General features: G+C 33.9%; 2 protein-coding genes across 4 annotated transcripts; one reads left to right on the plus strand and one right to left on the minus strand.

Moving 5' to 3' along the window:
- Positions 1–1,852: 1,852 nt before the first annotated feature.
- Positions 1,853–11,151, minus strand: LOC146948655 (proteasome subunit alpha type-6). 2 transcript variants are annotated; one of them, XM_085744861.1, is made up of 10 exons: positions 11,096–11,151; positions 9,460–9,619; positions 8,342–8,436; positions 8,175–8,256; positions 7,501–7,597; positions 6,852–6,910; positions 6,626–6,708; positions 4,652–4,747; positions 3,254–3,313; positions 1,853–2,114 (listed from the first exon to the last, which is right to left on the minus strand). In XM_085744861.1, exons 2-10 carry the CDS (start codon positions 9,533–9,535, stop codon positions 2,022–2,024), a joined length of 741 nt encoding a protein of 246 aa, XP_085600987.1. In that variant the 5' UTR covers positions 9,536–9,619; positions 11,096–11,151; the 3' UTR covers positions 1,853–2,021. The 2 variants fall into 2 exon arrangements, with proteins under 2 accessions (XP_085600987.1, XP_085600989.1); XM_085744863.1 differs by having other exon boundaries at positions 9,460–9,645.
- A 3,892-nt stretch (positions 11,152–15,043) lies between these two features.
- LOC146948656 (structural maintenance of chromosomes domain protein) lies at positions 15,044–21,118 on the plus strand. 2 transcript variants are annotated; one of them, XM_085744864.1, is made up of 4 exons: positions 15,044–15,859; positions 16,433–16,617; positions 16,774–16,856; positions 20,464–21,118. In XM_085744864.1, the coding sequence occupies exons 1-4, from the start codon at positions 15,255–15,257 to the stop codon at positions 20,557–20,559; spliced, it is 969 nt and encodes a 322-aa protein (XP_085600990.1). In that variant the 5' UTR covers positions 15,044–15,254; the 3' UTR covers positions 20,560–21,118. The 2 variants fall into 2 exon arrangements, with proteins under 2 accessions (XP_085600990.1, XP_085600991.1); XM_085744865.1 differs by having other exon boundaries at positions 20,470–21,118.
- Positions 21,119–25,123: the final 4,005 nt, after the last annotated feature.

The raw sequence follows: 25,123 nt of genomic DNA on the forward strand, positions 1-25,123 counted from the left end.
TCATTTGGGGGATCTCAACAATTATATTGGAGGAGGATTTTGGAGAGTTTTAGAAGGTTTATATGAATTCTTCAAATTTAATCTACGTAGTTATAATATTCTTAAAATTAAAAATATATTAATCATAAGCATTAATTTATTATTTTATAAAAAATTACTCTTTCAATAAATACGAAAGATATTACCATTTTCACCTTTATTTCCAACCCTCCAAAGTCTTCTCTTCCCCTCCACTCCAAACTCTCAAACAAAACCTTAACTTTAGAGGTGGGCAAAAATATCCAAAAACTGAACCGAACCGAACCAAACGAAAATTAACCGAACCATTACAATGGTTATTGAACCGAACCGTTATTTTAAAAACAGTTCATTAACTGAACCTAACGGTTAACCGAACTGAACCAAACTTAATTAACCGAACCGAACCATTGGTTATATGTTCTTTGGCTTGCTGTAGGTACTTAGCCTTGTGAGATGATAGGCGAACACTCCATGAAAGAAAGTCCATACTTATGGCTCGAAAGGTCGCTCTTACGTTTTCATGTCACTTAATTTCTCGTACCCTCTTAACCATGCCTTCTCATGCAATACATTTTATCTCTTTTATGGTATAAAAAATGTTGGGGTGAACAAATAGAGAGCTACTGTATCTGCAGATGACCATGTGTCTGCTGTTGCACCATTTTGAATTTGTGCATCCATTGCCCAAAAAGAATTTCCATGGAACAAATAGATAGTGTCTGTGGTATTACGCTAATTAGTAGACGACTGGATTAATGGTGTAAGGGTAGGAAATTGAAATCTTGGGTGAAGGAGAGAGCCACGATCCAAACAACCACAAACAAACTCAATCAAGAACATAGAGAAAACTCTCATCACCACCATTATTCACAAACAAACATTTATCAATGGATTACACTTAATATAATTATAATGTTTGAATACCCAACAATTAAATTTAAAAAGGACAAAAAAAACACAATTAAATTCGCAAAAGGATAAAAAAAAATACATTTCGGTTCAAAATTTTGGTTTTGGTTCGGTTCGGTTCGGTTAATAGGCAAGCAAACGCTTAACCGAACCATAACTTTGGTTCAGTTCGGTTAGTTCCAAACCTTAAACGGTTCGGTTCGGTTATTCTGAACCATTTCAACACTTTGGTTCGGTTCGGTTAATATGGTTAACCGAACCATGCCCACCCCTACTTAACTTACAAAGCATTATGTTACATTATTTTCACTAAGTTTCGCTTCGCAAAAATTGATTTTATATTTTACTATTTTTTTAAGTGTAGCCTAGATTTCTAACCAGACATAATGTAAAACTGTGTGTAATATAAAAGAGAAATTATTTTTAGACATATGACAATGTTCATTATTTGATGGTTCATTAAGTCTATGGTTCATAATGTTAATTTTTTGAAATAATGAATCTCAAACTATTTTCGAGTTGGTTCATTAGATAATAGGTAACCCACTATATTTATTCCTTCAATTGTAATCGTTAACTTACGTGGCAATACACTAACTTACGTGGAAACAAACTAATGGCAATATATACGCCATTATTTAGCCAATTTTTTTTTCCCATTCTATTTTAATTGCTAACGAAATTTCTTCTTTCTAATGCTATTATAACTGGACCATTTAAGAAACAGTATATTGAGATTTTGAAATAGCTCAAAATGTGCTCCAAAGTAAACTTTATCCTCATAATTTATTGATGCTGCGTTTATTGCTGCTTAATTCGATTAAACTGGAAAGAATGATATGCTCTCAACACAGGATAGGACCGCCCTCACTCTTTGTTCAACTCAAACGATCTAGTTACTTCCCACACAAGTTGTACAATGTTTCAAGGATAAAAGACAGAAGCATGATTGATTCGCAGGCTCCAACTTGTAATAGAAGCAAATACAATCTTCAACATCAGTGCTATAAGGATATCAATTCAGTGAATCTAGACAATAAGTAAATGATTTAATTGAACATCACAAAGTTTGAACAGTCCTTATTAATAACTCAATCGCGCTCGCTGATGGCAGTCAAGTGCTCGTCGATTTCCTCGGTGGACAAAACTCTAAATTCTGGCTTGTCCTTTTGCACCACTCCAACCTAGAAAATGCAAAATACAACCATTTACATTCAAACATGAAGAAAAACACTTTTTGGATGGCAATAACCACGAATTTTAATCATTCCTAACTTTCAAATGAAAATTTCAATACATTTACAATGTTTAGAACAAAAAATTCAATACGCTAATATATGCCACAGCAAGTATGTAACTTATAAATCACTAAAGAATCTCGTTACAAAATTGCTAACATTACAATACATTGCACGAAAAACACACCAATACTAGGGGTGTGCAAAAGATTTGGTTACCCCTAACCAGATCAACAACCAAACAATTCCATTTTTTAGAGCCCAGCCCATTTAATAAAATAACCAAACCAAACCAACCCTAAGTGAAATTTGGTTTAGCACCAGTTTCACAAAATCATGCAAATGCATCGCAAATCAAATAGCAAACCGCATCACAAATCGCACAATTTCTCAACCTAATCCTCTTCAAATCCATTGAACCCTAAGTGAAATTACAATTACTCATTGAATCTAACCTTCAAAACCAACCTAATTCTAGAGATTTTGGAAGAGATTTGGTTCTGAAATTTCAATTTGTATATGTATATCTTGGATTTGATTGGTTCTGGAATTTCGATTGTTGGTGACTATAATGGAAAACGGAAGTTTGATTGTTGGTGATAAAGATCTTCATCGTTTCGTGCTTGTTTTTCGGGACTGATTTTTTTATACACGAGACACAAAAAGAACTGGATAGGAACTGGTTATAAACCGGTTACAAAATGTTTCATCAAAATAAACCGGTTTGACTCAAATGGTTTTTGAAAACCAAACCTATTATTTGGTTTGTTCATTTAGGTTTGGTTAACCAAACCATGCAGACCCCTACCTGCATTAGTTATTAATCATCTACAAAACATATGCACTGTCATCAACAATCATGGTTCCCTCCCTCAAAACCCATGCAGGTAGAGAAACTACATGGCTATCATTAAGTGAGAAAGAAAGAGTAGCTTGTGAATAATCTATTGAAGACAATAAATGATGCAGCACTTAAGGGACTAAATAAGAATGAAATCCTAAATAATTAAAATAAAGAGTTAATTTACCAAATTTCAATTAACATGATGTCACAGGTATTTGAGCATTTAAAAATGAAATTATACCTCAATCTCAGTGGCCTTAAAATCCTCTTGAAGAACTGATTGCAAGGCAGCAATTGCAGTCTGAATAAAAAAAAAAAATCAAGGTCATAGAATTAGAACTTTAAAGCATGATCATGTAACGGTTTGACAAAATTGATAAGCAACAATTATTTATTAGTTGTTATTTTATTAGTGGGGTCAATTGAACTCATGACCTCCTCATCACTCCAACCCCTATTTCCTTACCCCAAACTACCACCTTATCACAGAGCCAATCTTCAGTACCGACATGGCACATACATTCAATACAGCATAATATTATAATTATAATAATATAATTTAATAATAACAGCATAATAAATACTCCCTCCATCCCAAATTATAAGCAAAAGAAATCATTTCACGCTTATTACGAAAACTAAAACATACTCCCTCTGGTCACATTTATAAGCAAAAAACAACTTTTTAGGTACATCCAACAATTAATGTATCTAACCCATAAATGTGACCGGATACATTGATTATTCAATGTACCTAAAAAGTCATTTTTTGCTTATAAATGTGACCGGAGGGAGTAGTTTGTAGCATAGTTTTTTGTGTTATCCTTGGAATAAATTTCATAGAAAAATGTAAAAATAATTTTCATTGATTATTAGTTATAGAGAAAATGAAAGGGAGAGCAAAATGAATGCATTTTGCATTTAATTTCTTTTTGGAAAAAGTTATTTTTTTGAAATAACATAATTAAATACTCCCTCCGTCCCAAATTATAAGCAAAAAAACTCATTTTCCTTGTCCCATATTATAAGCAAAAAAGTTTAACTTTTATCATATTTAATTATGTTTTTTCAAAAAATCATCTTTTCCAAGGAGAAATTAAATGCAATTTGCATTCATTATGCTCTCTCTTTCATTTTCTCTATAACTAATAACCAATACAAATTGTTTTTACATCTTTCTATGAAACTTATTCCAAGGATAACACAAAAAACTATACTACAAACTACAATATTTTAGTTTTCTTAATAAGTGTGATTTTTTTTTTTTGCTTATAATTTGGGACGGAGGGAGTATGATAAAAGTTGGGGTATTTTTTGCTTATAATTTGGGACAAAGAAAATGAGTATTTTTTGCTTATAATTTGGGAAGGAGAGTACTTCTTAAGAAACATTTTAAAATAGTTGCCAAAAAAAGAGGGAAAATAAAGGCCAAAAACATTCATTGTGTATGCTCAATAGATGGAAAAAAATATTCAAAATATTGAAATATATCCCCCTTAAAAACAAAAAAGTTCCAAGGACAACTGAGAACATGGTAGTCTCTTTTCCTACCAAAAAAATCCAGCTAAGACTAAAAGACTGTCAATCAAATAATGTAAAAGAAGATCAAGAGGTGAAAAATAAGAAGCAAGAATGTTACCTGAACTGTCTCATCATAGGTAAATGAAGGGTCGTTCTTCATCTTCTTTTCCAAGAAATTAATTGCCTCTTGATCCTTCGATCCAGCACTTGTGGCCTGAGTACATCACAATAAAATCTTAGACAACAAACATTTGATTTCTGTCTACAAGTGCATATAATTGGGAAAAACAGATCCTTATCACATCAAGTGACGATGAAACAAGAAACAGTAATCCTTACTTTCAAAGCATTCGAGGTTCAAATTCAATGCACATCACTATATATAGGTGCATCCAGGTAGAAAGATCAATTAAGCCCTACTAATTAAGCTGTAAGCTATTTTAACATTAAGCTGTAAGCCATACATATCATATATGTATGACTTAGAGTACGTGATAGAAAGAGGGTGTTTGGAATAACTTACTACTGCATGGACACATTAGTTTTTATCCACACTTGTATAAATAACTTTTACATAACCATAAGTTGTTTTCAGCTTATTTCATTCAATAAGCTCTCTAGAAAAGTTTATGAACAAACCATTTAATTAAAATCCCTAGAATAATTTGTTGAATTAGCATTTAATACAGTTATTTACCCAAATGTGCCTTAAAATGAAAAGTAATGTTTCAGCAGAGGAGCAAAACAAAACAACAATTTAAAAAAAAATATTCGAAAATGATTAGAGATGCATTGGATTCTCCATATTCTAGATTGATAGCTTCGCTAGGGCGTATTGTAGACAAAGAAAGGGGAGCGGCAGAGAATGACTGTTAGTGCCAGTATCTAGCTTCTGCTGATGTGGCAGGAGGTGTGTGGTAGGAGAAGAGAGAATGTAAACAGAAAGAGGGGGGAATCTTAGAGGCCAGTTGGAATTTGTTAGACAATTCTAGGGAGATGCCTGGGCACATCTCTCAAAGGCCTAGTTTATCATTTTCTTGCATTCGTTACTTGCTTAGATACTGTAAACTCACAGCTGAATGACATTGATTTTGTTGATAGTCAATACTATTCAATAAACAGAGTTATACATCACTTTCATTTCATCTTACCTTTTATACTAAACCAATTCCTATCATAGTTCTACAAAGGTAAATTGCAAATAAAAGACAAAGGATAAAAAAAAAAAATTAGGTGGGTGAAGGCTCGTATTTTAACAGGGGATTATGTATTATGTACTTTATTACACATTATTATGAATTTATAATGGTAATCATTACATCAACTTCATAAACTGCTTGTGACAAGTTCAAGGTTGTTATATAATCATTTCAAAAAAAGATAAGATATTAGATTCTCTGATTACCTCCATCATACCCCTAAACTGTACAATCACTCAGCAATTTTCCTTTTATTAATGTGAGATAAAAAAAATAAAAAATTGCTCTCTTCAATCACACAATCTGTTTTCATCACTACTGAGCTTTGATTGCACAGATATTAACAGATGGTTAGGTACTAGGTATTTATCATGACAACTTTTTCTTTTTTTTTGGACAGAAACTTCTTATTTAGTTTGTTACTTCTATCATCAATAATTGTCTTAGAGTAATGATATTTGTAAAACCATTTTATAACAGCTTTTGGGACAACCTTCTTTGTTTCTCCTTATTGCGCAAAAATAATAGAGAAAAAGGAAGAGAGAGATTAAAAACACAATATGAGTATGAGAAAGTTGTTCAAAAGTTATCACAAAATGGTTGTACAAATATCATTATCTTAATACACACAAAAAAACAATAAATCTTACTCTAATAGAATAAATAATGGAACTTTCACAAAGTAAAACTTGCTTCAGTCATTCACATCGATGGTTGAGATTGAGATGTTATATTTCAATCTCTAAAGTATGAAATTAACTTTTAAAAGTGTCAAAAGTAAATAAAAGAAATCATAATTTTTATATAATTTAAATTATTGAGAGCAAGAAATGATCGTATGCACAGAAGAAAAATTCAACATTAATCAAAGTAAGAAATGATCTCCTATGTACCTTGTGACCAAAGTAATGCCCGGCAGGGTCACATTTGTAAAGTTGAGGCCCATTTTCGTCATCAATTCCCAAGACCATAGCAACTTTGCAGCACAATAGTTTCAAAATCATAGAAAAAGAAAACAGTATCAATAACGACAGTAAATATTTGAATTATAAAACACCATACACGACATTATATCATCATTCGTCAAAGATTGCAGTGAAAAGGTTAAGAAAAATTTACCTACTCCTAGTGGTCTCATATAAGCATGTTGAGTATAGACTTGCGATTTGTCTGCAATCCTGTTCGTGTAAAAGAATACACAAGTCGGATACAAAAAATGTTATCAACAGATTGTATAAACTTACATGTAGACAAAAGTCAAAATTACAGTCAGAGCCAACAGATGTGTTATAATAATGTTATTGCAATCTAAGAGCATACGGGGTTTGAAAAAAATAAAAGAATTACATGCAGTGGCAGTAGCCAAGAAGCACATTCATGGAGCTCAATTGTAGGAAATATGTCGTAATTACACATATTATTTAGGGGAATGCTGGTTTCAAGGGAACATTTTTTTAATCATTCATACAAATAGGCATCTTAGATTGCTTAAGATTCTAGCGAAATTTAGAATTGCTCCCCTACTCGACACCACATAAAATTAAATTGCCATGTTTACTATTAAAGAATTTTTTTCATTACTGATCAGGATCCCTGTCAGAAATCAGAACATTTTGAGTAAGAAATGGTAGGAAGCTCCAATGACTTGCTAATAGCATAGGCATGATGTTTCCTAAATCATAATAGGCTAACAACGGCTGTCTGGAAGGAAAAGTAACAATAATCTATGCATGTGTTGTTTTAATTCATTGAATGCTGAAAGAATTACCATTTAGCCAACACATCCACAGGCATCTCATATCCAAATTTATGGCGAAACTCAGCTGCTTCATTTCTTGCTTGTTGAACCAGTGTCCTAGCATCAGCTGAAAAGAAGGATTCCAACACGATAAGATATTTTTGTTCAACTATATTTTTAAACAAAATATTCATTTTTCTAGTTGAATCTAAATATCGTATCATATATCATAGTTCAACTTATGGAAAAATAATATTGCCATTATCTATAGTCTATACTTAGTCTGTAATCATATATCTAGTTGGCCATAGGCAGCATGCACAACTATGATAGTACAATTCAGTTCTACTAGAACTATTTTTTCGTTATTAATTTATTAATCATACTTTGGGTTGAGTTGCATGGGATTTTGTGGCTAACATCCCAAATATAAAATAGATGGGTGCAACATTAAGCATTCTAATAATAATCATCATCATTGCATTCTTATTTCCCCCTAATTAACAAGCCGTTTCAGATAATATCAGGTTTTTCAAATCCTAATTTATATTTTACTAGATGCAATAAAGTGGAGACACAGTCAGATACATGCTGCTTGTATAAACTTTAACAGGAAATAGATCTATATTTTTTACTGAAAATGATGTATGAAATTAATTTACAGATCTGCAACAAAAATGATGGAGATGCAATGAAAAACATACCTGTCATGCCAGTTGCCAGTAAACCAAGGTACTTAGTGATGGGAAAGAGATGTGTTACACTTGTCTGATCCAAGAGCTTGTCCTGCAATGAATATTTCAACTTAAGCAGTCAGCACAAATATTCCTACAAGCAAAATAAAGTCTAACAGTCAACTTCCTGTACTCACCGGAACCTTTTTCTGAGTAACGACGCAAACAGAATCGTTTCCTCGGACACCAATTGAGGTTATCCCTGCGGCCTTAACAGCCTTGAAAGCATACTCTGTTAACACATCGAAAAATTCACAACTCAACCTACCAAACTAGTCAACTCAATTCAAAACAAGTAAAACAACACACAACAGGAAATTTTCATGAGTCTAAGATGATCAAGCCTCATTACAATGCTGTGTAAATCTTTGGTTTGTGATGACAAATTCAAGTGGCATACCCAATTTTAGATTGATGTTAACAAATCCAACTTCCGTGCAATGCAAACCAGAAAGTGTGAATAAATCAATAAATGATTTTTTTAGAAAACAATTGCCAACCTAGGTCAACGGTCCTTTTTTTCGGTAGAAACATGAGGGTGAGTGAATTTGATTTCTACTACACCTTAAAATCAATTTAGATAGTCACAATTACAAAAAATAAATAATATGAAAAAGAAAAGATTAAACGTAAGCGTAAAAACTAAATATACTTTCTTCCCACATTCAAAATTAAAACAAAATGGGTCATTCCAGTACATAAAAGATCTGAACCACCTTTGACCAATTAAAACACCACATTGTAAAACGTTTCACTAAAACAAGCATCTCCAATGGGGGGTCCTTACTTAACAAGGACCACTCCCCGTTAAGGACCCTCCATTGGAGGAAGAAAAATTGAGTCCCCGTTAAGGAACGGGCAACTATATAAGGACCCTCTCTCTCCTGAGTAACTAACGGGTCCCACGTTTAAAAAAGTAATAAAATGTGTACTACTTGGTCCCACTTGTATAAAGAAGTAATAAAATGTGTACTACTTGGTCCCACTTGCATAAAGAAGTAATAAAATGTGTACTACTTGGTCCCACTTGTAAAAATGAGTAATAGATAAATTATTTTTGTTTAATATGTAAAGATAGTGGGACATATTTAAATACTTTTCATTGGAGTCCTTATTAGTGTATTGCCATTGGAGTCATTGAGTCCTTAATAGGTACTTTTATTAAAAAATTATAAATAAGTGATGTGTCACGTGGGGTCTATTTAAGGAGTCCTTGTTAGGGAACTACCATTGTGGATGCTCACAATTTACGTACCCACTTGAAAGAGACGCCCCTCGGGGGAGAAAATAGTAATGTGACGATCGTATCCACCTCCACTTCCTCGACTCATGTTTATATATTACTTTCCCCTTGGATAAGAAAGAGAATGACGTAGTTGATTTTTTTTTCTTCTCTAAGTGTTGGAATCAGATTCCTGCCAAAGAAAAGGAGAATAGGGTACTGCAGTTAAAGAACAGAAAATACAAAATTATTGAGAGAGAAAAAAACAGAAAAGTAAGCTAAGAATATAATAAATATAGATTAGACTATCCTAAATGACAACTTTTCTACCACTAAGAACTTAAAGCTTCTGGATACCAAGGAAAGTCACTTTGATGGTTCCAATGACTATGCATTGAGACAACCAACAAACAGTTCCCATGATACGAATTTTATCAGCCTGTATACTTTCTATGATCGGTAGCTGCTATTGCTGATAAGGTACTTAATTATTTCTTCTCCCACATTCCAAATTTCTAGGAGCAAGGGAACGGGCTTCCCAAAAAGCCAGCCCTTACACAAACAAAAATATGATAAAATTTGTTTTTCAATATCGCGCAATCGATGTTTTGTTCAATAGGAAGCCAAAAAGGATGCTAACAAAATCTCTTGACACAATTTGGCTGTGCAACTAATATTGAATTTTGAAAAATGGTACAAGTGAAACAATATGAAGCGTTGAGAAGAAGAAGAAGAAGAATAGTCTTTGGGGCCTGTTAAAATTGACTAATTTGAGCTTATCTACTAGCATAAGCACTTGTGAGACTGTTTGAGAGAGCTTAAAGAACTAACTTATGACATCCATAAGTTGTTTTCAGCTTATTTCCATAAGCTCTCCAGGCTAGATTATGAAATGAAAACAACTAATAACTTATACAAAAACGTTTAGAATTTATTTTAACTCTTTTTATAAAAATAGTCAGGACCTGATTGGATAAACAACTAATTAGCACCTTATACCATAAGTTCTCCTAAAAATAAGTTGTGAATAGCATAGGTTCCATAGAAAAATATAAAATAAAGTTAAATTGTTTACATATAAGCTAAAAGCTGTTTTCATAAGCTATCTTGGAGAATTAGGGATTTATTTATGAAAATAAGTTGAAAATAGCTTATGAACAATGTCAGAAGTTGTTTTTATAAGTTCTCCAAAACAGTCTCGATAAGCTAAAATAATTAATCACTTATACAACAAGCGTTTATGTTATAAGTGATTAATTAAGCTGTTTATCCAAACACAGCCTAATTAAAAGCACAAGACCATGATGTTTCCTAAATAGAACAAACAAAACATGTTATGCAACAAACAAGTATGGGAATATTGCAACAATAAAAAGATTGCTCCTTTCTATTTCCCGTGCAGCGGTTAAACTAGCTAGGACACGTTTGAATCGTAAAAGCTTATGAAACATTTAGCAAAACAATTTAAATTCTAGAAAGGACACGAAACAGATCTACGACACCGTGATCTTCTTATTACTCAGATTCAAAAAAGACATTGTTGAATAGATCTATGATGTCAATCGCGGTGCTTTGTAGGGGCGGATACGGTAGCCAGCGATGGAATTGCATCCTCGCGCGCCACCGTATCGGGAAATTCCGATCAGAAAAAGAGAGAAGGGAAACAAACCTGGATGATGATGACGACTTTCTCACAACTCCAGCTTGTTCAAAGACACAGCTACTGAGCTCTGTTGTTATAGGGTTTTACTGGTTAAAACACGCGATTTTTGTTTTTGGAATAAGTTCGATATTTTTTTTTGTCAATAGTTCAATAGCAGCATAATATTTAATGGATTTTTTTTTTTTTGGTTAAGAACCAACATTTGATTTTAACCCTCTAAAATATTTCTTAGATTTTTGGTTATTTAAAAATTTTCATTTATGAAATTAGTCCTTACTTTTTAAACTTTATGTTTTTTAAAGTAATTTTTCAGAAATTGGTAGAAAATTGTGACAATATTTTTCAAAAAAAAAAATAGATTTATTTTAACAAAACATGAATTTAATATGTTTTTTTCGAAAAAAAACATAAAAATTCATATTTTGTTAAAAAATTCTATTTTTTTAGAGATTGTCATAATATTTTACCCATCTTTAAAAAATTTCATTAAAATTTTTGAAAGTTAGACATGAGTTGATTAAAAAGTTTGGACTAATTTATTGAGTGAAAGATTTTGGAGGGACCAAAAACCTAAAGAATATTTTATGGGGACTAAAATCAAATGTTGATATATTTAGGGGGACCATTTACTTAATTAACCCAATATTTTATTTAAAAATATGTAACTAGTTGATACTTGCATATACAAAGAGATATCTTAATATTCATTTGTCTACACCTAAAAATAATCATCATATTAATCGACATTGGCAGAGAGACGATTGAAGTTTAGACAAGTGACCTCTCAGCTGATAGAAGCTTAGGCAAAGAATAAGACAACCATATAAAGGATACATAATTCTTTCTTTGGTTTAATGACTAAGAATATGAATTTGGTTGATCTCAAACTAAGTCAAAACTTAGTAGGACTAGGCAATTAGAGTTAAAACTCGCGCTCATTGTTTATAATGCTATTAAACGTGAGGAGTGGTAAACAAGGAAGCACGTTTGTGAAAAAACAGTGTACCAAAAACCTTGTCAACATATCATGTCTTGAAAGAGGAAGCTGACAGCCAAATGTGGTGTGTCACGAACCCCTATACAAGACATTGCAGGTCACATTATTTTGATTAGTAGAAATGATTTGCTTATAAATACTACTTAATTTGTACACTATAAGGACAATTACAATTTTTGCCAATTTGCCATTACCTTACCCTTTCATGTGTAACGCCCGTCTTAATTATTTACTTAATTTAGTGAGGAATTATATATTTATTTATATATATATTTATATGATTTAAGAATTTAAATAGTTTGCATGATTTATAGATAAATTATGTGATTTCCTAGAATGACGTGAAGTATATTGATGTTGTGAAGTTGTTATGTTGGTGTGACTTATTTTATTATTAAATAAAATAAGATATGAGAAATAAAATAAAATATTAAAAATTGGGCTGTGTTGTGAGATGAGCAATTAGTAGTGAGAAGAGTAATTAGGAGAGATAAATAGACAACAAAAGTTAGAAAACAGAATACGTGCGTTTTTGGAGAAAAAGGGAGAAAAGTCAGAAAGAGAGAAGAACAAAGGGAGGCTATCGATTTCTGCTATTATCAGGTAAGGGTGAGACGAATTTTCAATATTATTAAGAGTATGATTCTATAGGATGAATTTAGCATGATTAGATTAAGTTTTGGTGAGAATTGGGAATTAGGTTTAAGACCGAATTTGATGATTGAATCATGAAAAGATGTTAGGTTGATGCTAAATTAGTGTACAGAACTTAGATATACCATAAGATGATAATTAGATGTTGAATTGAGGTTAGAATTAGGAGATTAAGTGAAAAGTTGGAATTTTTAGGTTTCTGGCCGTACTGACATTCATCGCTCGCACCTGCGAGCAAGAACACTCGCAACTGCGAGCTACCCTAAGACACTCGCAACTGCGAGTAACATCGCTCGCAACTGCGAGCCAGACCTTTGAGCTCGCCACTGCGAGTTAGGCTGTCAGTTGCCCAAAATTGTCCCGATGCGATCCTTTCGCACGTATAGTCTTGAGCTGACCTTAGAAGTAAGAATGAGGGAGGTTTAGGATGTTTCCAGATGTTACAGAAGTCTGTTTATATGACTGAAATGATTAGTAATGTTGCATGAATAATGTTATGATGTTTTATGATATTTATGTTGATGTAATCCATTCCTTAAATGATGTTGAGATATTCCAACACTGTTATATGTTGCAAATCTGTTGCTGTTCATTGCTGCTGACCTATAAAGTCTTGAAATTGCATGAGTCGGTCTATGTTGCAAGAGTTTAAGAAGTTGTCCATGATTATGAGTCGTATGAGTTGTTTATGTTGTTGTCTAAGTTGTTGGAAGTTGATGTTCATTGCATACTCATTAAAGTTGGGGGCTTTAGGCCCGGCAGCCTTTGTGCTCATTAAAGTTGAGGGCTTTAGGCCCGGCAGCCTTTGTGCTCACACGTTGAAGAGCCTATTATGCTCATTTTGTTATTGATTGGTACCACATGCATTTGCATATCAAGAAGTTTCATGATGTTTAAGTTGTCAAGTTGTTGTTGAGTTGATAGAGTTGCATGGTCTAAGATGAGTTGTGTTGTCAAGTTGTTGTTGAGTTGATAGAGTTGCATGGTCAAAAATGAGTTGTGTCGTCAAGTTGAGTGTTAAGTTGATTATGATTTGTGATGAAAATTAGTAATGATATTCGATGATTGTATTTGTTATGAAATGAAAAATATGCTAATTGTTAATTGTTGATATGTTATTAATGTTTAAGTTGTTAAATGCATTTTATTGGATTATATGCTTAATGTATTGATTATGAAATTTCACCCCTTCTGCGTATATGTTGCCTCGACCGTGGGTAATGTGCAGGTAATAAAGATTAGAGGCGTTCATGAGTGGACTCTCAGTTGGTGTCTAGGTGCTCTGATACGTAACGGGATGGGGGCTTGCTTTTACTTCTGTTCCTTACGTGTCTCTTTTATGAACTAATTTATGGGATTTTTCAATAAGGCCTGCATGCCAAGACTTTTAAATGTTGAACTATTTTCCGCTGCAACAGTTTAAGATTTTTCATGATGTTGAATTCGAAGGATAATTATTACTATCTGTTTTTGAGATGTTAAAGTAGTGTGTGACATTCCGTTATGAATTAAATACTCTGATTTTAAATGAAATTTTTATGTTGGGAAAACGGGGTGTTACATCATGCATTTCATAGTTTAGTTGCAAAAACTCAAACAACCATATTTAATGGTCCACTAACCCACAACCAAGGAACAAAATTTCTTCCAGGGAACAATAGTTAGGGCATCAACCAGTACCTCAACTAAATCCTTGCTTTATCAAAGTCACTATGTATCGCTTTAGCATATACTCCCTCCGTCCCGGAATATCTGAGTCAGTTTGGTTTTTCACACAGATTAAGAAAAATGTATAAATAAAGGGGAAAATGGAATATATTGAATTGGGAATGATGAAAGTAGTATTAATTAGAGTTATATTAAAAAATTAGAGTTATATTGTATTGAGAATGATGAAAGTTGTATTGAAAATTGAAATAACTCAATTATCTTGGAACACTTGTTTTTAGTAAATGAGTCAGATATTTCGGGACGGAGGGAGTATAAACATGAATGTGAGGCAAACACAAATATCTCTTTTACTAAACACAATGATCATTCATTAATCATCCCAATCAGTAGTAGTAATAATAAAATTATTTTGATGGGAGTGAAAATATTTACAAATTTATTTTAAAATACATGTTTTTTTTTTTAAAATTCGAAAGTAAAATAAAAAAAATATTTGAATAATTATTGATATATTATGTAACAAAATAATTATTGAATATCAAAAACATGTATTTTTTAATCCGACGGCTGTTAATCCAATACAACCCCAAATCCCAACTCTTGAAGAGTGGTAAGCAGCAGCTCCTCCGTTCGGGCCGATAGAATACTTTGAGACGAATTGCGGCAGTTTCCTCCATCAACAACCACAGTTCCACCGTCCCTTTTCCCTATTCTTCAAAACCCAATTTCTCATTCTTCAAACCTACCTTCTTAATTTCCTTCACTCTTTTTTCTAAAACCTAAAACCACAATTCTCAATTCACTTTTCCCATTATCTTCCATCTCTCAGCACATCATTCTACCATGTCAAACCGAAACCGCGGCCACCCTCATCCACCACCCCCACGCGCCGCCATATCACCACCACTCCATGATCCCATCTTCGCCATGCGAGGCGGTGGAGGCCATCCACCCCATCCAGCTCTCCTAGACGATTTCCGCGAATCTCAATTAGGGTTAGGCCACCGTCTTCCTCACCTCCACCCTGCCGCCGTCATTGAAGAACGTCTCGCCGTACAACACGGTGAGATTCAAGGCCTATTAGGTGACAACCAGAGATTTGCAGCCACACACGTGGCCTTAAAGCAAGAACTCGAAGCAGCTCAACACGAATTACAGCGTATGGCGCATTATAAGGAGTCGCTTAGGGCGGATACAGAGGTGAGGATGAGGGAATTGTATGAGAAGGCGGGTGCCTTGGAAGCCGAGCTTCGTGCCACTGAGGTAGCTAAGGCGGAGCTGCAACAGATTCGTGGTGATGTTAAGGAGCTTAGTGCTGTTAGGCAGGATTTGTCTGGTCAAGTTCAGGCAATGTCCCAGGATTTGAGTAGGATGACTGCTGATTTGAAACGGATGCCGGCTTTAATGGCTGATGTTGATGCTATGAAACAAGAATTGCAACGTGCGAGGTAGAACTAGTACCAGTATTAGAAACCAATGTTTTAAAATGTGATTTGCGTTATTGTAGTTATGCTGCGACTGCGATACTTGATGTTGCGAAGAATTGCACATGAAGACGACACTATGATTTAGAAAAAATCTCGATATTGTATTTGTGATTGCAATTCAAAAAAGTATTGACATTGTGACTGCAACTTATATGCTGCATACAATTATGATTGTTTTTTTGAATTATGTCACTAGACGTTAACAATATATTTACAAGAGTTGCAATTCTATAATCAATTATGGAGAAAACCTTTTCACAACCATAAGGTGATACTTGATAGTTATATGGATCAAATGATACTTTCATATCATGTTCAAGTCCTATTATAAATTATGTGACATGACAGATCATTTAAGTCTAAATCCATTTAATGATTGTTGGTTGTATAGCGTGCAAAGGCCTGTAATATGTATATATTTGTGATTTAAATTATGTTTTGAATGTTAGGTGTGTAGGTCAGGTGAGAGTGAGACCCAATGTATTATATATATATTAACACTACTCTTATTTTTTGTTGCCTCTTTTCCTTTAGAGCTGCTATTGAATATGAGAAGAAAGGATTCACGGAAAACTATGAACATGGTCAAGTGATGGAGAAGAAGTTAGTTGCCATGGCTCGGGAGATGGAGAAATTGCGTGCAGAGATTGCAAATGCAGAGAAAAGAGCACGTGCTACTGCTGCCGCCACCGCTGCCGCCACCGCTGTTGGGAATCCAGGTATACAATTGCGCATGTGTGTGTATGTTTATATTTGCCTTGTGGAATTTCTGCTGGTTAATTGACTTAATCTTGCTTCTTCCCCTAAAAATTAAGAATTTAGTGTAATAATGTTCTAACTCTATTTTCTGTTCTTTGCTTTGATTTCATCTGTAGGTCAAGGGTATAATCCAAATTATGGCAATGCTGAGACTGGATATGCTGGAAATCCTTACCCTGCCTATTATGGCATGAATCAGGTAACAATATTTTTTATATTTCAAATGTATCTTCTTGAGCATAGTTGACCTTGTAATATGCATTTGATCTGAGTTGAGAAACTAAATGGACCTGCCATAATCATAGGATTACTATACTTTTCATTTCTCAATTAAATCACCTCCATTTCGGTTTCTTGGAAAATCTTTGGATTGCTCAGTTCTTTGGCTGAATTGGGAAGAACAGTCAAGCTAATGTATTAGTAAAACCTTTAATTTGTCTATACATACTCATGATAAAATTAGAGATATAATGATAAAATTAAGTTAAAATATTGATGAATTGGAAGATGTGGGGTCATAATGAAGGTGCTCAGTTGAAGAGATGAGTTGCTTAAGTTGCAGGGGTTGGGTTGAAGATACTTGAAGGGCCCATTAGGTTGAAATTGAACCTTACAAGCAGAATCGAGTTTCTTATTCCCAGCCAAATTTTTTGGCAACACGCTCTTTTATCCAATTGTGAAGCAAGTAGACTCTAGAGCAAGTATTGATCTAGTGGCAGAACAGAAGACCTCAAGAGGTAGCAACATAGTTTGTTTAATACCATCAAAGGTCAATTCCCAAGTTTCAACATTGAGGACAAGGCTGATAACTAAGAAGAGGAGATTGTTAGGTATAGAAGGGAACGGTCTGGATGTGTACTCCAAGAGGAATAAATTGTAATTCAGTAATCAAACTCAGTTAGAAACTGTAACAGCTAGTTTTATCGTGTGAAATTAAGGGGTGCTGGACTAATTACAAACTCTAACAACTGGTTTTATTATGGTATTAATTAAGAGGTTCTGATTTCAAATTAGACATACAGAAGATACATTCAGTTACAAGTTGTGACAGCTGATACTAAGGGTAAGGGGATTTTGGATTAGGAAAGGAGGCATTGATAATTTCTAAGAAACCGAGTTGTTCAGTTGTGAACAGAGTGGTCTTATGTAAAGAGGATTTTCCCTCTTGTTATTTTCATTGATTAGAATCTTTCTTTCATTGGGTTCCTCTAAGAAACCTGCTATTTTTACCGGGTTTTCCTCTTAACATCAACATTGTAGTATTTATGTTTGATCTGGAGCTTTTTTCTGTATATGAAAGCTTTGTGCAAGATTCAGATGGTCAAATTTGGTAGGTTGTTGTTAGGCCCCTTGCCTGACTTCCACCTGTTCTAGTGTTGTCCTTTTGTCGCCATGGCGTTATGGCATGGTGGATTTTGTGCCAGCCCATAGATCACAATGTGTATTTTATCCGCCATAGGTCGCAATCCTGTGTTCATACAGTGAATTTTTGGCTGGCATCCATAGTCCACTATTGATTGATATCTAACATCCAGAATGTCATGTTTGATCTTTGAAACTATTAGGACCCCATAAATTAGATTTGATAGAAAGAACACTTTTATCAATAAAATAGGAAAGAATAGGAGAGACAACAATCCTCGAAGGGTTTCCACTTCTGCAATAGAGTCATTATTCACTAAGGCTTTGTTTGCGAGTTTGGAGGGAAAGGGAAGGCTTGGGAAAAAAGGAATGAGAAGTGGAAGAAATAGAGGAAAATGGGAGGGGAGGGCTTTGGGGGGGGGGGGGGGGGGGGGGGGGTTAACTTTTCTTCATAACACAAAACTCTCTTCATTTGGAGGAACTCAAAAATTGTATTGAAGGAGGGTTTTGGGGGGTTTTGGAGGGTTTGTATGAATTCTTCAAATTTAATCTATGTTGTTATAATATTCTTAAAATTTAAAATAATAATAATAATAGGCATTAATTTATCATTCTCTAGAAAACTACTCTTTTAAATTTTTTGAAAGATTTCTCCATTTTTCCTCAAATTTTCCACCCCCTAAAGCCTTTCCTTCCCTTCCCCTCCAAACTCCCAAACAAAAGTTAAAATCCTCAATGAATGATCTCTATCCTTTTTTCTTCTATCTGTACAAATATTCCTCTAACTAACTAACTTACTTCTCTAACAAATCTTAACTACTCGAATTCTCCTTTATTCTATCCTAGCGGTACACCCCTCTCAAAAATAACCTTGTTCTCAAGGTTGCAATCTACTAATTTTCTTTATGTTTAATAGCGGTAGAAAAAAAGAAAAAGAAAAAAACTCTTCCCCCCAGGATCCCACTGTTGCAAGCTTGATAAGCTAGCTTCAAGCGAGGGGTAAAAACTTCTTTCTAGTTCAAATTGATCAACACTTTCCTGAATAACAATGTGGTCAGAAAATTTAGGAAACCAAGTCTTTTTCGCTGCATCTTCACCTTTTGACTTTCTCCTCAATCACCTCTACTCCCTCTTTATCCTTCATTATTGTCCCTTGACAACATTCTTGCTTTGTATCTTGATTTTCCATCACCAATCTGCTGCTTGCTTCATTTCCTGTTTTTGCAGCACCCAATCCCATGGGCGACTCCATCTCTACTTGGCATTTCTACTGCCTTGGCCCTATAACAAGTTTCTTGTTGATTGCATTCCCCCTTGTGACCCAGAACGTGACCATCACAATCTCCATCCTTTGTTAAGTTTTGCCTCTACCCACTCTTCGCCATCAACTGATGATTCTTGATCTCTAAATTTTGATTTTATCCTATGTCTTCTTGCTCTCAAGAATCCATTATTTTATCATCATCTGTTGAAATTTCTTCATCGAGTGCTTCAAAACTTCTCATCATAGACATGGAACTCCCAAACTTGATCTTGATTCTCTTGATGCTAAGAACAAAGCCAAAACATTGTCGCATCATCCATGCTCATGAACGCCCATTGAACTTATGGAATCCATGAATTTCTTACACCTCAATTTTTTTTCTTCTGCCTTTGCAATCCTCCCAATGTGGTCTATCCCCGTAAGTGTTTGCAGCTTCACCATATGCGCTTCATCTCAAGCAATGCTCACACTCCTCGAAGTCCGACTTGTCGGACCATTTTTCCCCATAAATTAATATTAATTGAGAGAACACTTTTATTAAAAAAATATTAAAGAACAGGAGAGAAAACTCTCCTCCAAGGGTTTCCCCTTATACAATAGAGTCAATATTCTATCCACTAAAAGTTTACAATACGCGATGAATGATCTCTATCCTTATATTATCTCTAACAACTCTTAACTACTCTAATTCTCCTTTATTCTATATCCTAGCAGAAACTGGTCAGTTTAAATTGGTCAATTTGTTATCTGTGGATGGCAAAGTTGTATTGCATAGCTTTCAAAGAGCATTGTTCATTTACTACCCTCAATGTATTTGATTAGTTCATTGACAACCCTAAATGAAGTTGACTATATATTATGGGCCCGTTTGGATCAACTTATTTTTGAGCTTATGAAAAATAGCTTATGCAAATAAGCTTTTATGTTATTCATAAGTTGTCACTAACGATAATTGTGTCTTCATAGCTGTTTTTTCATAAACTACCTTGACAAGCTTATGAGTAATACATAAAAGCTTATTTATTTGCATAAGCTGTTCTGCGTAGGCTAAAAAATAAGCCAATTCAAATGGGCCCTATATACTGGTAGAAACTCCTGTATGATATGGACATGTATTGCCATTTTCCATCTTTAAGTCGATTTGGATATATTGTTATTTACTAATACTGATAAATTTCAGGTACAGCGGCCTGGTGGCGAGAATTTTCAGCAGTATGCACCTGCACCTGCCGCTTGGGGTGCATATGATATTCAGCGAGTTCAGGGACATCGATAGACTTCTATCCTTCTAAGAAATCATATTTCCGGTATCCTGGGCTGCAACTTTCTAGATTGGTTAGGGGTCCTACTCATGGGCATCATGGGAAATTGTTTCTTAGATGCTCCTCAAAATCGTATTTTTATCAGAGGGTTCATATCAGCTAGATCATGCAGTAGATGATGTTTGTCTGTGGTGTCAATTAATGGATATTTTGCTTTATAATAGCTTATTTTTAAGCTTGCTCCTCTGTCCTTAGCTTTAGTTTTTCTTCTACTTACATATTATATTGATAATTTATGGTTGATTACCATCAATATTGTTCACCTACAGTTTGATTTTATGTAAATACTAGCTATGTGTTAACAATCACCACTACCAAGGAGAACAAGGGAAATAAAAGTTGTTCTTGTTCTCTTCATTACCTGTAATAGGCTTTCTGGAAATGGTTAATTGGCTTGAAGTGTACGATCTCTTTGGAGTTGGTTTTAAATTAAAAACTGAGAATAGTTGGATTTAATGTAATTTTCAGCTGCTCGAGAAAGCATGGAAATAAAGCTTTTTTTTTTGTATTCCACTTTGGTTCATAATAGGCTTTCTAGGATGCAGAATGAAATTGCTCAGCGGATGAAATCCCAGGTTAAGCTCTTGATAGCAAGGAAACCGAAAATATTCGTGAGATCGTGTTGTATCTTAACATGCACAAGATTTCTGTACACTCTGATTCTTTATTTTTATTGATATACATTACAAGCTTGAGTTTAAAAAATGCTTCTTGTAGCCATTTTGCTTTACAATATGCTCTTACCAGTTTCTATTATAGGGAAATGTTAACTTATAGGGAAATGTTAACTTGTGCCGCACAAGTTAATGAATCAAATATAGAATTTGTTTATTGGAAGGTGTGCGTGATACTTTACACTTGGTCAATGTCATTGTTTCTCATGACATTTAATGCATTGCATTCTGTAGGCCTGGCTGGAGTAACTATTACTGTTAATTAGTCTAGCCTCTTATTGTCTGCCTTATCTCAAGTAGTAAATGTGTTAACCTGTCTTATCTCTAGGATATGTGCTAACCGGTGAAGCCTGAATACTTTAAAATTGATGAAATACCGATATCCGGGAGAGCATATGGTATTTTTCATTTCAAGGAATGTTATTTACACATTTTTTCTTCACTTTTTATTCACATGCTTAAAAGTGGAAATCTAGCATTGCTATGGGAATAAATAAATATTAACTATAACTTCGCACTGTTACTCACATTCCTGATAAGTATTTTTTATTTTTTTTGGCCAAACATGTGAGTAGGAATCTTATTCTTGAGAATCATACTCAGATTGTAATTTCAAGCCACACGCGTAAGTTGTCGCACTATGTTGCTAACCGTTTATTTATACCGTTTATTTATTTGTTTTATGCAATGCAAGGTTGCGTGTATAAACTTAAACTCATCGGATAACTAAGATAGTAATCATTTTAATTTTAAGAAATAATAAATTAAAGCTGACAAGAAGCTTTTAATGAAACTAAATCCAAACACAGGTAAATTTTAAAAATAGAAGAAAATAACGATTTGCAATCATCCAGGGGCAAACAGACTACAGACGTGCCCTAACTCCAACGACTTTAATCAGTTGCTCATCCTGCCAACTCTTTAAGAATAAACAATGGTGTACGCAATCAAAGAGTGTAAAATTTAAGCTAGTTGTGAAAATATGTAAAAGTAAGATATTTTATAATTAAAAAAAACTGTAATATCTATGATTTCTCAAATAGTTTTCATGTAATTTGACATTAACTTCTACATTTTATTTTTCATGAACCCTCATTGCTTCACCAAAAGCATCAGCAAACTTGGAGCATTTTTGCAATAAAGAACCATTAACTTTAATTGAGAAGCTAGCTAATACAAATAGTGTCATGCATATGAGATCATATATTTAGAACTCAATCTTACATCACACACCGACAAAAGGTGTAGGCTGACTGAGTTTAACGGTTCGTTGCTACTCATTCAAAAAGTGTATATAACATTGACGGGAACAAACCCAAAATTAGAAGGTTAATTATCAGTTGGTTTTCTCATAGCTGATACAAAATTATTGGTTTATGTTTATCAGCTGACATTTTGAAGGAGGGCAAAAGTATATGTTTAACGCCTCTATGGTGTGGTTCATAGTTTAGCTACATTTCCAATGACTAATCAAGAGTCATCGGCATTCGGCTGTTATTGCACAATCTTGAAACTGTCGGAGTGTTTTTTGTTTCTTAATCCGTTTCTATTGCACGCGAACTGTCATATTACAATCTGTCTCTTAACATTATGGGACACTTTATCTTTCGTAACAGCGAAACTGTTGCATCTTGCATGCTTTTGATAAAAGGCATAAGCTTCTTCTTCACTAGCAAAATCAGATTCATAATATCATCCACCATCATGGTATTAATCTTAGCAAACCTACCATCTATTACACCGGAATCCGAATTCTCATTGTAATCACCAGAGAGATCGTGATCTCTAGACTCCATACAGTGGCGGAGCCCTTCATGGGCTGAGGTGGGCTACGGCCCACCCCCAAAAATTTAAAAATCAACGATTATAGGTCTACTTTGCGAGATTTTATACAATTTTGTGTCGGCTTTAGGTTTCGGTTGATCTAAATTCCCGTAAAGTGGTGTAGTGACTCACCCAAAAAATTTAAATAATTCAATTATAGGTCTATTTTGCGAGATTTTATACAATTTTATGTCGATTTTAAGTTTTGGTTGATCCAAAAATAAAACTCCTTTACGCGGTAAATTTGCACATGAAATAATTGGTCACTTGAATGGATAAAAAATAATTTGGCCCATCCCCAAAATATTTTCTAGCTCCGCCACTGACTCCATACCTTCACTTTCTTCACATAAAGTAGAAGAATACTCGTTATATCCATCTTCATCAAAGTAAAAATCCGAAAATTTATTAGAGCCATCTATCTGCATAATAACCAACATATGCATATAAATCTTAATAACCAGCAAGTTCATATTGAAATTTTTATACTCCTACCCTCAATTTCAAGTATAAACAGGGAAAGTTTAATTTAAGGACTTTTGATTTACATGTGAGGAAAATACATACACAGGTCAATTTCTCCTTAAAAACATAAAAAGCCAACAATAAAAAACATGAAGATGGATCAAGGGTGCTGAAACTAAGGGAAAACTTAATCTTTTTCTAGAACACCCATACTTTCTTTTTGAAGTTAATATTAATTTTTGACCCGATAAAATTGACACCAATATCATACCTGTTGTGAAAGTGACTAAAAATTGGAGAAATTGAAGTTTGCTGAAGCTGTCAAAATCGGAGTACGATTTTGGGACCAGAATTGCCACTTTCCATTCGTAAAAAATCAGAACACGATCTGGCAAAAACACGCAGAAGAATAAAAATAAAACGTATTCTTATGGGCCTGTTTTTGTTCCAACTTATGAGGGATGCTTTTACTATAAATATAGACCTTGTATTAGAGTAAACCTTGAGATAGAGGGGGCTGAAACAAGGGTTTAGAAATCAAACTAGGGTTTGTATAGAGTTTGCTCTTGGCAACAAACACTAGGGTTAGGTTGATTCACCTTGGGAAACACTATTAGGATTGAGTCTCTTGGTCACGGGAAGAAATTGGGACTTTGGGTAGAATTAGGCGGGAGACTTATTCTTGTAACCCATTGATATCTCTTTTGTAAAGTTATTCATCATTATAGTGGAACAGAGGGCTGCTCTCTCCCCCAGACTAGGTCAATTTGGACCGAACTGAGTAAACAAATTCTTTTGTGTTCTCTCTTCTTTTCTCTCGCTGTTTTCTACTTTTGGCTTGTGTTTATAATTGCTCCATACACTTTGTTTTGGTTGCTTGATTGTCACTTGCTCCCCACATCAAGTTTGTTGTTGGTGTGATTTTTCATCGAATTAACAACAATACCAATCAATCATATCAAATTAATATTACAAATAAACTTGAACAAAATGGAAATTCACTCCACTCCCTCCCCCACAAAAAGGGTATGCAACAAATTATGATTGGTGTGAATTTTTTCTCAGCATATCCACAAGATACAATCAATTTTAATCAACCTGGAAGAACATATTTATTCAAATTTTGAGTTGAAAGAGGAAAAATATTATAAAAATTCAATAATTTCAAAGGCCCTTTTTTAAAAATTAGATCAGCAACAACACTTACCAAAAACAACAGAAAAGTAAAATATTATAAAAATTCAATAATCATAAAAACCCTTTTTTAAATTAGATCAGCAACAACACATACCAACAAAGCAACAGAAAAGTATAAATCATGACCATTATTTTATAATAAATTGTGCACAAACAAAACACAACATAGAAAAAAGCACACCAAGAACTCAATTTTTATTTAGATTAGATATATCTTGAACACAACACAAAAACAGAAGAAAGAACATCAACAATTCAAGTTCTTTTACAAAGCTTTATGGGCAAGCCACCAGTAAAAGCGACAGTCAACCCAGGTACAAAACATGGCTCATAATGTGGACCATGAACCCGAACATCG

This window comes from Medicago sativa, chromosome 2 (assembly GCF_051527215.1).
Source record: "Medicago sativa cultivar Bolivia chromosome 2, Bolivia_mono, whole genome shotgun sequence".
In the NCBI taxonomy this organism is placed as follows: domain Eukaryota; kingdom Viridiplantae; phylum Streptophyta; class Magnoliopsida; order Fabales; family Fabaceae; genus Medicago; species Medicago sativa.